Here is a 17,018-nt window from a genome sequence, read left to right as displayed (position 1 = left end):
AGCATGAGATTGCTTTGGACACTTTCACGCTTACGTGTCAGGCCGAGAAATTTGTGAGACTGAAAAGATTCAGTGTCCAAAAAGAACAATTTAGTTCAATGCTTAAGTTTTGGTTTTGTTTTGAACCTTTAAAAAAAAACATTGAGCTTTGGTAGGTTAAAAAGCCTTTTTTTTTTTTTTGGCTTTTCCCCTATTTAATTCTGGTTTAATATTAGAAAATGTCCCTAAGGTTTATGAAACTATCAAATTGCATTCGGTTTATTAACTTTGAGGAAATAAACTTAAAATCTGGATAAAAGTCAGAATTTTTATATTGACACATGACAATTTTCTTGCTTGTATTAATAAGGAAAGATTACATGTGAGAAATAAACTTAGAATTTAGAAGTTCTAAATTGCAACTTTAAATTTCATATAAATAGTTCTGCTACAAGTATCTTACTTATTAATCATACAAAACTAAATCTTTACACCTGATCACATAAATATGTTTCCAATAACGAGAAGGAAACTGCCTGATTTCTACTGGGCATGAATTAGTCTAAAGAATGAAGTGCAGAAGACTCTGTCCTGCAATAACATATTTTACATCATCACTGATTTGGTTACTTGATGAATCACCTATGACGAAACTTGGGTCGAACAGTGATTACACCAGGCCTCAACTCTTCAAAACGATATCTGCAATACAAAAAATTTCATCATTTACACAAACAAACTAAACTATACCACTGCTAGCTTATTAGACCCAATCATATCAAGAAACTAAAGAAAACTAGGTATCCATTCTGTCAATTATAAGTGCATTTGCACAGAGGAAAGATGCATCACCCGTTATCGTTGAGGAAACTTCTCACAGCTGTTGGAAGTGCAGCCTGTCCTCGGCTATGATTACCTATACCTGCAAATACAAACACAGAACTCAGTTGCATACTATAACTGTTAGCCAATTACGAGTAACACATTCCCATCCTAACTCTAAACAAGACATTGTAATGATTAGAATCTGGCTCAACTTATTCAATTGGGGTTAAATGATTCCCTTATGTGTTTATTTAAAAGTTGCCTTCACTGGAATCCTAATTCTACAAGGGAAGGAAAGGAACCCTGATGCCATTGAATAAGTTGTTCATGAAGAAAAAACCAAAAACCAAAAAACAAAAGGCGAAAAAAACAAACAAGTTTGTCCTAAATAATCCTATGTCAACATAAAGTATAAAATCCAAAAACTAGGATTTTGAGACTTGAAGATAATTTTTTACCAAACTTTTTTTTTATAAAACTGACTAATTACCACAAAATCACACACAAAATTACTGCAAGAAATTCATGCAGTAATGCTAGCTAAGGATTACTTAACGACAATTCATATTGATAAATGAGGTCAGTTAAAGTGTATTCAAACATTGGTACTTAAGCATACGAAAAGCAGCAAACATATACTTTTAAATGCTTAGCGATTTTGTTTATTATGTCATATAAAACTATAAACAGCGTTAAATTAAACAAAATACCTGTGATAACTTGCAAGGATGTTGGTCTTTGAGTTGATGGTGCCTTTTGTTGATCCAATTTCTCTGTGTCCATACAATTAAAAGACTCGAGTGACGAAGAACGTATAATCCTCTTTTCCATCCTAACTTTGTTTGGTGACACTGAATGATTAGATAGAACTTTGGTTTCAATTCGCTGCAGGTGTTCACGCAGGGCTTGAAGTGCTTCTGATGCATGAAGACCATGTAGATCCAGTTTCCATACATCATTTTTGCTATTCCTGATATTTAAAATTTTTTTGGCTGCCTTGTTATTAAGGCTTTCAGCAGCCAACCATTCCTCTCGAGCCTTGTTTGAGTGTCGTTGGGCAGAACAATGGTCACCTCTTACAAAGGCATTAGTGGCAGCCTTAGAGTGATGAGATGCTGACCTGTTTATTTAAGACAAGGAAAATTTCAAAGCTACCATAGAGTGTGCAAAAACAGATCCTTATCTAATAGGAGATCCTGCAAATTCATGAACAGCATGCATACCTCATCATTCTTAATGCATCTTTTCGATGCCTCAAGTAAACATCATCCTCTTCCCACTCAGGTTCAACGGGTACTGACTCCAAACTCCCCAGAGTCAGTTTCATAGTTGCAGCATCATCAGGGAGCTTTTTCCCACAGAAATCATGGGCATTTAACAATTCAATGTTATTCTCTTCCAGACATTTCTCAAAAGTAGAGTTGAGGTCAGCTATGTCAGCAGCAGATTCTAGAGGAAAACTTGTATGCTTTGTTTTATCACTTTGATAAATACCTGAATTGGAATTTATTTTTGAAATGTCAGTTTCCTTATTCTCTTCAAAGCTGCTGGGGGAAACCATTGCTTTCAATAATGTTGAGGCCTTAGTAATATCATCACCCACTGCAGCCATAATATCCTCAATCAAGCTATCGTCAGCCCAAGGGTAAAGATCCATGATCTTCTTCTTGGAAGATCCATTATCTTCCATGGAAGTGCCACTAGAATCACCATATAATAAGGGTCTTTTGCCATCCCTATTCTCTGTCGAAGTTGGAAAATCTACAGGATGGAGTACACAAGAGAAAGGCCTGCCTGAAAGGTCATTATTCCTTGATACGTTTTCGCAAGGATGCAGAGAGGGGAAAGTGGTCAGTATAGGTGGGAAATGGTCCGTGTCAGTTTGAGGCTCAAGGCCTTGTTTCTGGCGCTGCTTAAGGTCAAAGGCAGCCCAACCACCAGACTTAGCCCGCCCCCGTGACATCTTCCTACATAAATATATAGAAGCAACAGTCATCTCAAGCCAAGTAACAAAATGATGTCAAAAACTTTTTCAGTCCAAGTCACTTTGCTACCAGGACAAGTCTATAACTTGCACACAACATACCAACAACTCAGAGATATAGATTTCTCGGAGACATGGCATGCAAGTGATCATAAAATTACAAATGCAAAAGCTTTCTTACTTCATAATCAAAATTCTTGAACAGAATAAATACACAACGAGTGTGAGTAAAACCAAGTCGTGATTTAAAATTAAGATTTGTGGGAGAAAAAAAAATGGAAAGGGTTGTGTTTACACATAATTATACTGCATATAAAGGCTTCAATGAGTTTTAAAAAAATCCTTATAAAAGAGCAGAATTTCAAGCAGAGAGTTGAAACTCATATGGCTAAAAGAAGCTAAAAAAATTACTCAAAAATAAAAAATAAAAAAAAAGCAACGGAGAGATGAAACCCATTAACATGAATGAAGATAGCATCAAAAAGTACCTTACTTTATATATATGAAATCCGATACTTAGGTGTTATTTGGGAAGATTACTCCAAGGCGTTAATCGATCTGACGGCTGAGAATTCACCCAAATTGCAGGAAATTTGATAACTTTAATAAACTTGGCTAACTCCCATGCTCCAAATTTGCATCTCAAATCCATAAATCTACCACCTGAGATTTGGGGAAATACGGGAGACTTTCCCAGAAGGACCGAGAGAGAAAGAGGGAGAGAGAGAGTACAAGGTAAAAGAGGCTTTCTACTTCTTCTTCTCTAAAAAGTGATCGAAGAGAGAGAGAGAGAGAGAGGAGGAGGAAAGGAGGGAGGAAACGAGAAGGAGGGTGGGCTGTTTTTCTCTGGAAAGTCAGAACTAGCGGCGGGAGAACCACGACGACACAAAGTCAACCTTTCAAAGTATGTTTTATTTTCCAAGAAATAACCTTTTTTTTGCCTTTTTCTTTTTTACGGACCCACAAATAAATCTTTTTTACAAGAACGTATGCAAGAAATAACTGTAAAGTAACCATCCTGATCCAAAATTAAAAAATCTGTAAAGTGACCATCCATTTGGTTTGCAAAAAAAAAAATTTTTTGAACTGTTAATATGTGTATGTTAACCATTTTTATTTTTTTGAACAAAAAAATAAATTTTATTTTTTGTTTTACAAAATTCAAAACAGATGATAAATATCGCCAGTTCACAGGGGTCTAAGAGATTGTGGTCACCCACCTTTGGATCCAACAGTTCAAAAAAGTTTCTTAAAAGAAGTGCAAGAGTGAGTGAACCGTTGAATTTACATCCAACAGTAAGTGACCACAAATCTCTTGAACCTCTGTAGTCCAAGGATCGGAACAATTAATTAGGTATATCTTTTCTAAATATTTTTTTTAGTCTTTTGGCGGAGGATATATTTTTTAATAAATACTACGATATATCATCACACCCGAAGAATGAGATTAATCCCCATCCAAAATTCGACTTGACCTGGCTATAATGTTCTTCTTCTAAGGCGGAGAACATAGTGATGAACCGGTACTCCATTTAATTTTTGTGAGAATTAACATTCCCATACTGCCATTAAGCAAGCCAAAATGAAAAGAACCCGACATGATTTGAAAAGCACTCCAGCCTTGTTGGCTCACGAGCTGCCAAGACATTTTCTTTCACTCGTTGTTTTAGCTCATATGCGCCTTGTTGGCTCACGAGCTGCCAAGACATTTTCTTTCACTCTTTGTTTAGCTCATATGCTTTTCTTTCTTTTCTTCTTTTAATGGTCAAAACATGTTGGGGTATTATTAAAAGAGATATTTAGTCACAGTCTTGATCTCTTTGACTACAGAGGTCTAAGAGATTTGTGGTCACTTACTGTTGGATGTAAATTACTTTGATGCTCCATTGAGTTTTTTAGATTTTTTTATTAGGTTTTGGTGTTGAGTTTGTTTTAAGAAATCAATAATAATTTTGTAATTTAAAAGAAATTAAAAGTCTTTTTGTTATGCTGTAAATGAGCTTTGGTAATCTTCTTGCATGTTCTCCGTAGGATGACAAACTCTTTGATGTGGACTTGGACAATTTGAAAATGATAGGTTTCTTGCTCTTTAATTTTCCGGATGGTGCCAAATCTTCTTGCTTTTCTTCAAATAATTGATGGGAAATGGATTCCCAATAAGCTTCATTATTAGCTTAATCGTCCATATAGTCTTTTAGCTGGTTATAGAGTACTTCATCGTCTTGGCTATTTATATTATTTTTCCACTGAGCTTGGTTTCTCTTTGTTGTGGGCTAACATGTGGCGTGTGTAAACGAATTGATTTGAGCCTCTTTATCCCCTCCCTCATCTTGCCGGCTAGCCGTTCGGCTTAGGGGGAGGACGATGTAATTCAATTGAATGACCCATATTTATTGGGTGGCTAATTGTTTAGTGGGCAGAGTGATCATGCATGTTTAAATCTAGCTAAACTGTTTGTGAACGTTTGGGTTGAGGATAACCTTCTCGGGCTAGAGTCATTTTATAGCGAGGGCCTTATATTTAGTCTTTAGGCAAGATTCTATCTCTTAATCGTTGGTTCAAACTAATTAATTTGATCAAACGGCTAAGAGGTAGAGCCTCACCTAAGGACTATATATAAGGTCCTCATTATAGAATTCTTGTATTGAGCTATATCCTACGTACCGTTTCAATTTTACGAGACATATTGACCCAACAAGTGATCTAATATATTATAGAGCTTAAAATTTGTGTTCGTACAAATTAGCTTAATATAATGCAGGACTGATCCTGCTGCAACCTTGATTGTCAAGCCCTATTACCTAATCTTTAGCTGCTATAGCCTATAGTTGTCGTGTGAACGATGGAGAAAACCAATATAAAATAATGAACTCGTATTATTTTTTTCAGTTCATTAGCGGGACTAGCGGGACTGCAAGTCACCGAGTCAGCATGCACATAGACATGTCCAAAATTACAGAGAGGCATACAGGTAGAGAGGCGGTTCCTTAAGAAGCCATTTGTCGCAATCCTGATCTAAAGGTATTTATTGAGTGTATTTTTATGCTAATTATTTAGTTTATTCAGATTTTTATGGTAAGATATACTGTTTTTAAAAGTTATAGGCGGAGATTATCAATGAACTGAACGAAATTAAAATACAATTACTTGACCAAGAACAGAAAAGGGACGACAGGTATAGTAATGTATTAAACTAAGCAAGTACAAGCACATCATTTGCTAAATTTAATATGATGGATTGGGAGGCTGCAGATTTGCACATTTCAGAATCGAAACTATATTAGAGAGAGGACAATCGAACACACGACTTGGAGTAAATAGTAAATAGTAAATAGTAAATGTTCTTAACTATTTAAGCTACAATTCTCTTACATGATAAACTGTGTAATTAGGACCTAATTAATTTGAGAACTCATTTCTAATAAGTAATAATCTTTATTTGTAAGAAATAACGGATGAACACGTGATAAAAAAAAACATGCCTTCGAATGCATGAATAACTACTCTTAATTATTTGAGCTACTGACCCTTTTCACACAATAAGAAAAATCTTAAACGTGCACAAAGAGCTCTACTAAGAGGCAAGTTTAACTAATTAGGAGGAAGCTATTGAATTAAACTGAGAATGGAGGGATCCAATTGCATGCCTTGAGAGATTGAGAGTGGCAGGCAGAAGATAGTCTTTACGTCTATAGATGTGACAGAGGGAATCTTGGAAAGACATAGAGGAAGAGAGAGCTAAGCTAAGCATTATATGCGCCTCCCTCTTTTTGCTTTGCCTTTTTAAGCCGTGCAAAGATACCAAGTCCTCCATTACAGAAAAACAGAAGATATTTCCATGATCCATTGGTATAAATTGAAGTCAAAAGATTTTTCAGTTTTTTTATTTTTATTATGGTCAGTAAATTGAAGTCTAAAATTGAACAACAAAATATCTCCAAAGCTTGTTGAAGACAGGAACATGGGATGGTTTCTGGCTCCTATGAATGTACCAAAACTTTTATTCAGGATATATGCCACCTATATTTGTTACTTAGCACTGAAGAAGGGCCTAGCTGCTATAGAGACAAGGCCAACTGGTTGATGATGTGGCTGATTCCTTGGTTGACAACAAGGCATGTAAACTGTCGCGCACATCAATGTGTTACGTGCACTGGCTAGTGCCGACAAGGCAAGAAACTCTCATACAACGGAGTAGAACTTTTTGCTATTTCCGGCCTATAACACAATGACCATGAGATAAATTTTTCATGTGTCATTGTGTTATTGACTAGGGATAGTAAAACAGTGCTATTCCCGTTTTTATAAAAAAAATTATTTTTGCCAGGAAGCCTTAAGGCAGTTGGGGTTCTCAACTGCTAGACTTAGGTGTTTTATACTTATTGGTTCAGCAACCATAGGGTAGATGGAGGGGGTGTCAATGGTAGAGAGGCAAGTAATTAATTAATTCAATACAAGTAAATAACACTTGAGAAAAAGAGGCAATGTGACTTGTACATCAGTGCAATGGGTTCTGCTCTCTTTATTTTTTTTTTTTTTTTTATACGACTAATGTTAAGGGGAAATCGAACCTATGACATTGGATGCAGAGGTACATACAAGCTATATATATATATATATATATAAATTTCTGACTAAGTAGTTGAGATCAAACTCTAGGTTAAGAAAGACATGCGCTTGGATACAGAGGTACATACAAGCTATATATATATATAAATTTCTGACTAAGTAGTTTAGATCAAACTGTAGGTTAAGAAAGATATGCCGAGAAGAAATTGAAGTTGAGGTCAGTTCCGGCAGTGATACCTTATTACACACTGCACCTATTGGACATGTTCAAACAAATTTAAGGTCTCCTGTGCAGGCTTTATATTTTTCCATTGCCATTCCATTTGAATTTTAAATTATTGTCAAAGGTAGAAAGGAAAAGGACCTGCAATGCATATAGCAAACAAGTGAAAATCAAACAGGTTAAAGGAGAACCAATACATATATTTGGGAAGAGTTTGCTTATTTTTCATGTCCTACCCCCAATTCTTCTTCTTGGTCCCATGGAACTTCCACACCAGAAAAGGTCACAGTATCAATTCATTATTGATTTTCTTTTGTTATTATTTAACACCACATGTAGTTTTTTTTTTCTTCTTCCTCCAAAGATTCCACACCTTCCCACACCATCCTTTGCAGTTGTTCTAATCTCCCAGTGTTTGTTTTTCTTTTTTGTCCACATCAAACCGCCTCTCCACTCTCTTTTTTATTTAATTTTTTTTTTACCAAAGATAAAATAAACAATAATCTATTTTGCTTCCTTTTTCCCCCACTTCTGCTAGCTTTAAAACCCCAAACTCTTCCCCTTAGATTCCACAACAAACACTCAACACAAGAAAGAAAAAAGGAAGAAAAAGAAAAACCAGTACACATTTTCCTTCACTTGCATTTCCCTTTTCTATTTCACACAATCACTCTGAGCTTAACTCTATGAGTGGAAGAAGAAACCAAACCAGCCCGGTTGGAAGCCCTTTGTCTGGGAATGTCTCAGACGGCTCTTCCAAAGAGCAAGACAAGTTCCTCCCCATTGCTAACGTGAGCCGTATCATGAAGAAGTCCCTCCCTGCAAATGCCAAGATCTCAAAGGAGGCCAAGGAAACCGTCCAGGAGTGTGTGTCTGAGTTCATAAGCTTCATCACGGGTGAAGCGTCTGACAAGTGCCTGAGGGAGAAGAGGAAGACTATCAATGGAGATGACCTTCTTTGGGCCATGACAACCCTGGGATTTGAGAATTATGTAGGACCCTTGAAAGGGTATCTCAACAAGTATAGGGAGACTGAGGGGGAGAAGAACTCCATGACTAGACAAGAAGAAGACCCTTCTCAACAACAGCAGCAACATCACAACACTTCAAACACCAATATGCAGCATGGTTCTAACAATGAGCAAATGAACACAGTTCTTAATGCCAATAATATTTCCATGTCAACCTCTAAGGTGGATCTTTTCAATGGTGGCTTCTATTTTCTTGAGGGACGACAGCAGCAACAACAACAAGTGACTCAAAACTACAATTTGGTGAGTGCTGGGGCTTACAATTTGAGTAGGATTAATGAGAGTGGAGATGTGAATGGAAACAGAGATTTGGCAACTCATCATCTTCATAATGGCATAGGATGGTAGATGTTGAAAATTATACAAGAGGTACCTTAAAATATTATATATATATATATACATATATATGTTTAATTATATCTTTGTTGCATTTAGTTGACAATTTATTTAACAGTACTTATTGGAGATGCTTTTGCTCAAATACAAAGAGCAGAGAGCTTTGGAGACTTCATTTCCATATGTTTTAATGAACAATACAGGAATAATATTGTGATACAATTGCCTTGGCTTATTTTAGCACAACATGTTTTAATTTTAATTTTATGACTTCCTTATGAAACATATGTCTATCACAATTGTTCTTCTAGATACTAAACAATTATCCCTCCTCCTTTGAAACCCTTCTTTGACTAAAACAGGTACCATGAGTAAGAATGCCACCATCACAACTTCATGACCAAAATCAGCACTAAATGCACATAAATGAGGGGTAGTCTTGACATTTCATGTGTATTTAGTGGTATTGTTGCTAATGAATTTGTGATTGCTATTTTTGCTCGTGTAGTTGTTTTAGTGTTAAAATAGAGTGTTTTTTTTTAGCATTAGCGATAGTCTAAATTATAGGGAAGGGGGATTTCTCTCACACACTACTATGGTATTATGGGGATTCACTACTATGGTGTTATGGGGATTCAAACTTGAGGCTACTAGTCTACAGTCAATGCCATTTTCCACTTGACTAGAGCCGTTGAAATATTTTTTTGGGTTTCTCTTTTTTGTGGAAGATAGGAAAAACACATGAACATGTGATAGCCAACCAAAATACAAAGGCTATTGAGGACCTAGAAGGCCATCCTTGGTTAAAATATGGATCAATACGAATGTAGATGAACTCAACCAATAGAGAGGGAACGGAAGAGGGACACAAGCTAGCACAATTTGGGATGTCAGACTATCTACCTTCTTAAAAATGCATTTTGTCATCGAAATTTGGAAGCAATTTAGAAATGGTATTCTGAAAAGAAGAAACATTATCCTTTTTGAAAATTTCATAAGAGAAGTAAGAAAAAAAAAATTTCAAACCCATTGATCCAAAAAAAAAAAAAACTTGATCTTATATTGATGCACATACACATGATTCCACAGACAGCGGTATACGGGTTTTCAAGTGCTATCAAATTCTCCTTTACCATGGCACATTCATAACAGAATCAACACCATCCTTATCTTCTAAATTTAGATTTTCCATAAGAGCAGCAGAAGGACAATGGTCTCTTCCGTGTCCAACAATGCAATAGTTGAAACATATTAAAGGAAGGTTCTCATACTTTACTGTAAGTTTTCCTCGTTACGTCGAGGTTTTCTGAAAAAAAAAATGCCTACCCTTAATAACCCGGGAACCAAAGGTTTGGATAAATCAAGCTCCACACAAACTCTTGCAAACTTGTCATTTGTATAAATTTTAGTAGAAATGGCATCTTTCTCAAATTAAACAATTAATTTTATTTAGAAAATTTGTATAAATATCACCTGAACTGTTAAGAATGTTCGCAATTACCACCTAAATTTTTAATTTTAATTATTAATCACCTAAATTTTATAAAGTGTAGCAATTTACCACCTACGTGTAACTCTGTTAAGATTTTCATTAAATTGCTACACGTAGGAGATAAATTGCTACACTTTGCAAAGTTAAGGTGGTTAATAGTAAAAATTGAAAGTTCATATGATAATCACGCACATGACTAAAAGTTTAGGTGGTATTTATGCAAAATCTTCAGCTTTTATTTTTTTTATTTTTTATTAAGTGAGCTATTTTGGGTCCATTTTCTGGGTTTGGCAGTCTTTTATCCTAGTCCGCATATTTGGACATTAAGGTGGTGTTGGTCTAACATAGGGCTAGTCAATGAGCCGGGCTGGTTTTTTTTAGAAAACTCAAAGCCCAAGTCCGACCCATGGGCCGTACCGGGCCTAAATGGGCCTACTTCATTAAAAAAAAATCATAAACTTAATCATAAGGGAATTTTAGTCCAAATTTGAGATTAAACTCATTTAATTCCAATATTTTCACATCAAACCAAATTCATAAAACACTCAATAAAGTCACACAACTTAATAAGATTTTCCACAAAAATAATAAAACCAAGTATTATTTTTGAGGTTATTACATAATTAGACCGTAATACATTTTAAAAAATAATAAGTATCAAAATTTTTTTTTTTTTTCAAGGATGGTATGAATAAATATGCAAATATTTGGTGATGTGTTCAAGAAAAGCATGATTATATTTGGTCGTACGATTATGTTTCGTGATATGATTATATTTGGTCGTACGATTATGTTTCGTGATATGATTATATTTGGTGATGTGATATGTTGTTCCTCTTATTTTTATATATATATATATATAATTGTCGAATTAATAATTGACACAAATTAATGTGCTAATCATCCAATTATAAACTAGGAATGAGTAAAGAAAAGTAAATGAAATGAAACAAATTATATATGTGATTTAAGTGATATAATCCTAAAACTAAACTCTTATTTATACATAATTATATATGTATGCAGGCCTAACGGGCAGGGCTTTTGTGGACTGGCGGGACCGGACTTTCTTGGGCTTAATCGGGCCAAGCTTATGGGCCGGGCTGCGCTTCAGACAGCTAAGCCCAAGCCTAGCCCAGCCCAAGGCGGGCCGGGCCATCTCAAAGCCCATAACGGACAGGGCCGGGCTTTTTTTCGACCAAATGATGAGGCCTAGTCTAACATTACACCAAAAACTAGATTTCAGGTCTCACATTCCAACTTTTTAACATCAGGTATTAAATTGACACATATATATATATATTTTTTTTTATCAAGAAGAAAGAACAAATTCATTAACTGAAGAAACAATCAAATACAATCACCAATTTTAGGAAGAAAAAAAAACTCACAAAAGCCCCTAAGAGTGGCCTCAATTAAAACCTAATCATAAAAAAACCTACTAATGGAGGAAAATCTGATCGAGTGAAAAGAGTACCACACCTTCCCACCCAATTCTACAAAAAGACTCAAGGGAGCCCTACACATAGTTTAAACACTGAATGGGTAAAATATAATTATTCCAAAGAAAAAGACTAAACAAATATGATAGGTAGTTACATCGATATTCAAGATCATTCCATTCTGGATTCCTTTCTCTATCAAAGTATTGTATTTCTAAATTCTCATAGGGTCCCTATGAAATTCCTCCTATAGCATGTTGAATATTTTTTATGGATTCTATCATTTCACCAATAGCATATGGGACTATCAATAGCCAATATGCTTGTTCTCTCATGCCTTTCTTCATTCATAATTCGATATTCTAGAGTCCCAGGAGTAGAGGAACCATACCAATCCTTCCTAAACTTGGTGGTTAAACTCTACTACAGTGACCACATCGTATGGGAGGTCATGCGGAAAAATAGCTCGAGGGTTTAAGGCCCTGCGCGTTCTACGTCTAGAGGATTTATGAATCCCTCTTGCTTATGTTCAAACTTTCCAAGGCCAGCCTCATGGGATTCAAGTTGAGAGAGATGAATTGTCCAAGTATGCCCCTTATTGGCTTTTTTATGGTCTAATAAAAATATAGCTCCATGAGTAAAAGCCCTTGTCATGATAGACCCTACGATGTATTGGTGATGAGTATATAACACAGCTTGAGAAATCTTTGATCAATGATAGAACAAGATTCATTTTGCATAATATCTAAAAGATTCCTTGGTTCGGATCAAAAAAGCAATGTCACTCAATCATTATCAAACAGACTAACAATGTCGTAGCATGCTCAATTATCTATTAACCGAGTTATGTTAGGATCTTTGACCATTGTTGTAGCTCACCATATGCATTTGATGCCCCTTAACCATATCTAGCTACTGACCTTTTTTTTCTTCTATATGAAGAAAGGATAATTTATGAAGAAATCTCAACAATAATTCAATCAATTTAACCCCATTTTTAAAAATAATTTTTATATTATAAATTTTTATATATAAATAATTATAACTACCATAACACGAATAAACAAGTTATTTTGAATCTATATCTTCAAGTAATGTGATAGGATAAATTCAACAATTTCACACTTCTTTGAGTACCAAGTGTAGACAAAGAAATTTTGGCGCAATAAATTCCATTAGATAAGAAAAATAATTAGGGTTCGGTGGATTGAATTGTGGACCTCATAATTCGCCAATGTGGCTTATGACTCATCAAAATTGGATTAGTTGTCAAAAGTGACACGTGTCGACATCCGACAGAGTGCATCAAACGATTCAAAGTGAAGACAAAATTAAAGGAAAGAATCTTCTGTGATTGACTTTGATTTAAATCAAATATTAATCAAGTCAATCAATCGAAGATAATTTGGTTAAATTGCCAAATTATTGGAATTGATTTTAAATCAAATCAGAATTCCACAAACGAAGGTCTTAAAGAAGGAAAGCTATTTAGTCAAGCATCCTGCAGGAGCTTATAAATAGGAGGCCTCAAGACGAAAGAAGGGGCTTAGACAGACCAAGCATTCAAAGTAAACAGAAAACTCTCTGCATTCTTCGCCTCACTTTGGAAGAGCCACCAAGCACAACAAATACGTGCCAGTTCCTCCACCCTAGAAAGTTGGGAAACTTAAAAGCTTACATAATTAAAACAACATAAGAACAGAAAATAAAGATTTCTAGATCATCCAAATTAGAATTGAAACCAAAACAGAAGCGCAATTCCAAGATATGAGGGGAATTCCCGTCCCCGCCCACATCGGGACACATAATTATTATTATTAATTAAAATTAAAAATTAAAAAATAAACATGTTAGGTAGGTCATTTCGCGGGTTGGTAGGTTCATCTGAAATCCACTTGTTTAATAGATGTGTCATGGCGGTTTGATCCAAATTTTACCCGCAATATTAATCGTACGAGTTTCGAGTCATTTATCGGGTTTGCATCGAATTGCTACCACTAGTATATCCCTAACGTGGCGGCTGATCTGGGTCCCTTTTTTTTTAAAATGGTACGGGTTCAATATTCCACATTATACCGTCTATTTCACAACAATTGGAATACAAACTTGAAACAAAAAGGTGATATGGGAGCAATACAAAGGCAATAAAGGGCTACACAGACAATAAAAAAAGCAATAAACAAGAACTATATACACAATGTATAATATAAATAAAAATATTTTTTCATTGCATACATTTGCGAATATATAAAAATAACATATTCAAGACTGAAATTTCTCAAGTTAATTGAACTCTATTTCATTCAATGAGGACAAAATAATTACATGGTCTGTCTAATACACAAATAGTTCCTCAATTACATGTTTTTTTTTCCTTATGACTACAATACACGAAAGTGAATGGAATGTTGTCCCACGCCAAATTGATGATGGTTCTCAATGACAACAATATTTTAGAAGCCCAAAAATAAAGTCCAACTGTCATGAAAAAAAAATTGTCCACCTATATTATAATGCATAAATTAATAACATTATGTAAACCGCGTTATCGTCAGCTCAGGCATTGGAGCCCCACGTCATGAATCACTTGCCAGATTTTCATGATATATAGTTGGAACACGTGGCACGTGTTGAGGCGATAATGAATTGACAGTGCTTACTAGAGGTGTCAAACAGGCCATGTCGAGCCAACCCGTCCCATTTAAACATTTTCATGTCGTTTGAGTTGGAACTAATGTCTGCTGGTGTGATGCTCTGATTTTGTTAAAAACGCTAAATATGAGTTGTTTCTACTCATCCAACTCTATTTCTAGCTTGCATTGGCACTTGCACCTGCTGCACAGAACTATCCCAACTGAAATAGAAGCCTTTGGCTTTCGATTCACCTTCTTTGTGACTTTTTTACCCATGTTAGGACTGACTTCCACTATCAGCTTGCCTTTTTCCTGTTCTTGCCATTTTAAGTTGACCATGTTGACTTGAGGTTGAGGAAAAAGGTCTATTGTCACGGTAAGAGGTTTCTCAACCAGCTTGAGCCTTCCTGCCGTTATTCCTTCTTGTATGACGTCTTTGAAAACAATACAACTGTTGATGGAATGATTACAAGAGTTGTGCCATTTGTAATACTGTCTGCCCTTGAGTTCTTCTGGCTTAGGCAACTTGTGAGGCGTTTCGATCACCCTTTGTTGGAGCATCTCATCAAACAGAACGTCAACTTTGGTTAAATAGAAAGAATAGACCTTGTTATATGCTGGTTTGTTTGGGACAAACCCCTCTGTAAATGGCGGTGGCTTTTGATCCTTTGGTGGTTTGATCAAAGCCTTGCAGCTAATAGGGTGCTTCAACTCTGCCATTTCTTTTACTGCTACCTCAATTTCCTCTAAACTATCTTGGACTTTTTCTGATTCCACCTCAACCAAATGGACTCAGGAAGATGGTGTCTTGTAGTACATGCCTTTTGGAAGAATTTCTCTTATGCAGCTCATCCCTTAGCAATTCTTCATACTTGGAGGCCTTATCTGCCAATTCTGCCAAGTCTCCAAACACTATCCCATCTAATCTCTTTCTAAGAGAAATCATGAGGGCGGTCTGAGCCATCGGGATGAAATGTCTTTCTTCCATGGGAATTTTGCACTTCATTTTGAGCTTTCTAAACCTGGTGATGAAATCATGGGCAGGTTCATCTTCACTCTGTTTAAGAGCAACAAGGTCACTAATGGTGACTTCTGGCTGAATTTTGAAATAGTAGTCGTGGAATGCATTCTCCATATGTTCCCATGTCTGGACAGAATAGGCTGGTAAGATGGTATACCAAGTAAAGGGCTGTCTGGACAGGGAATTTCCAAAAAGCCTAAGCTTCAATAGGGGATTATTCTCTATAGTTATGCACTGGACAGAAAATCTACCTATATGTTCGACTGATGACGCATGAGCATCCTCTCCATTGAACATAGTGAAATTTGGTACTTTAAAACCTGGGGGAAGAGGCATATGATCAATGTAAGCTGGATATGGTTTCCTATAAATGGGCCTATCTCATCTTCTGGCCTCAGGATCCATCATCTCTTTAATCATCCTTTGGAGTGCTCTCATGTCATTCAAAGAGTTAACATGAGGTAAGTTCCGTCCTAGTTCTGGCTGATTATGTTCAGCCCTCTACTTCATTATGTATGGTCTAGGTATGACCTCCTCCCTATGTTCTTCTTCACCTTCGAAGTCTGGATGATTTCTCCAGTTTGCCCTCAGCCTATTCCTGTCATTATTGGCAAAATGGTTAATTCCCCATCTGCCTCTTCTGCCTCTTGTTAGTGGAGGAAATGAATTGGGATCCATCCTTCTAGGTCTGTAAGGCAACACGACTGGTTGTTCAGGCAGATGTGCCACTGGCTGGCCATGTGGAACCTCTGGCCGTGGAATAGGTGGAAGTTCTAGCTGTTGGACTACTAGACCTGCTGTTGGCCGCTGGTTCTAGGGAACATGAACTGGTGCTGGACTTGCTGGAAGAACTGGAACTCCCTATTCTTGAATGGCGAAGGCTCCTCCCCTCTGTCCAGCCTGGATCTCTGCCTGTCTAGGTACTCCAGCTATTTGTGCAATAAGAGTGTTTTTCCTGATATGGCCATGCCAATCCTGGTAGAGGTCCAAAAGAGATTTCTAGCTGTTGGACTACAACATCTGGATTTGGATTTATTGCAGCAGCAACGTCACTAAACCATAGAAATTTCCATAGTCCGCATATCCAACAAAACCTGGGCTATTTCACTTGAAAAGAATATGCGTGTATGTGGTGTTATGAGGAGATAGCACCAAATATGCCTCACATAATCCCAAAGTGGTGGTGATGGAGCTGAGCTTTATCTGAAAAATACAATGTCCAGTCCAGTATACTTTCGAAAAATCATTTAAATGCCAACGAATAGCCCATATAAAAATTCTTCAATACTTTCTTATTATAAGCAAGAACCTCGTTGTCATAATGCTCGAACTTTTGGCCGAGACAAATATTTCTTACACTCTTCGGAATGTTTAACCAAGTATTAACTCTTCAGCAATTTTGATCAATCAACTCTTAAGGAGTCGTAATGTGTTGAAACCATATCATAATGAATGTACTCATTGAGGCAATTTATACATATTA

The 17,018-nt window shown here is 36.2% G+C and overlaps 2 protein-coding genes across 4 annotated transcripts; one reads left to right on the top strand and one right to left on the bottom strand.

Annotated features, from left to right (window-relative positions):
* Positions 1 to 380: 380 nt before the first annotated feature.
* Positions 381 to 3,668, bottom strand: LOC117632993. Of its 3 annotated transcripts, none has more exons than XM_034366650.1 (5): positions 3,277 to 3,668; positions 2,028 to 2,771; positions 1,515 to 1,924; positions 832 to 901; positions 381 to 681 (listed from the first exon to the last, which is right to left on the bottom strand). In XM_034366650.1, exons 2-5 carry the CDS (start codon positions 2,765 to 2,767, stop codon positions 618 to 620), a joined length of 1,284 nt encoding a protein of 427 aa, XP_034222541.1. In that variant the 5' UTR covers positions 2,768 to 2,771; positions 3,277 to 3,668; the 3' UTR covers positions 381 to 617. The 3 variants fall into 3 exon arrangements, with proteins under 3 accessions (XP_034222541.1, XP_034222540.1, XP_034222539.1); XM_034366649.1 differs by having other exon boundaries at positions 3,282 to 3,659; XM_034366648.1 differs by lacking the exon at positions 3,277 to 3,668 and having other exon boundaries at positions 2,028 to 3,232.
* A 4,598-nt stretch (positions 3,669 to 8,266) lies between these two features.
* Positions 8,267 to 8,959, top strand: LOC117632307 (nuclear transcription factor Y subunit B-like). Its single transcript, XM_034365746.1, has one exon. The coding sequence runs from the start codon at positions 8,267 to 8,269 to the stop codon at positions 8,957 to 8,959; it is 693 nt and encodes a 230-aa protein (XP_034221637.1).
* Positions 8,960 to 17,018: the final 8,059 nt, after the last annotated feature.

The sequence above is a fragment of the Prunus dulcis genome, chromosome 6, assembly GCF_902201215.1.
Source record: "Prunus dulcis chromosome 6, ALMONDv2, whole genome shotgun sequence".
Classification (NCBI taxonomy): Eukaryota; Viridiplantae; Streptophyta; class Magnoliopsida; order Rosales; family Rosaceae; genus Prunus; species Prunus dulcis.
This window is presented reverse-complemented; position numbering and strand designations above follow the sequence as displayed.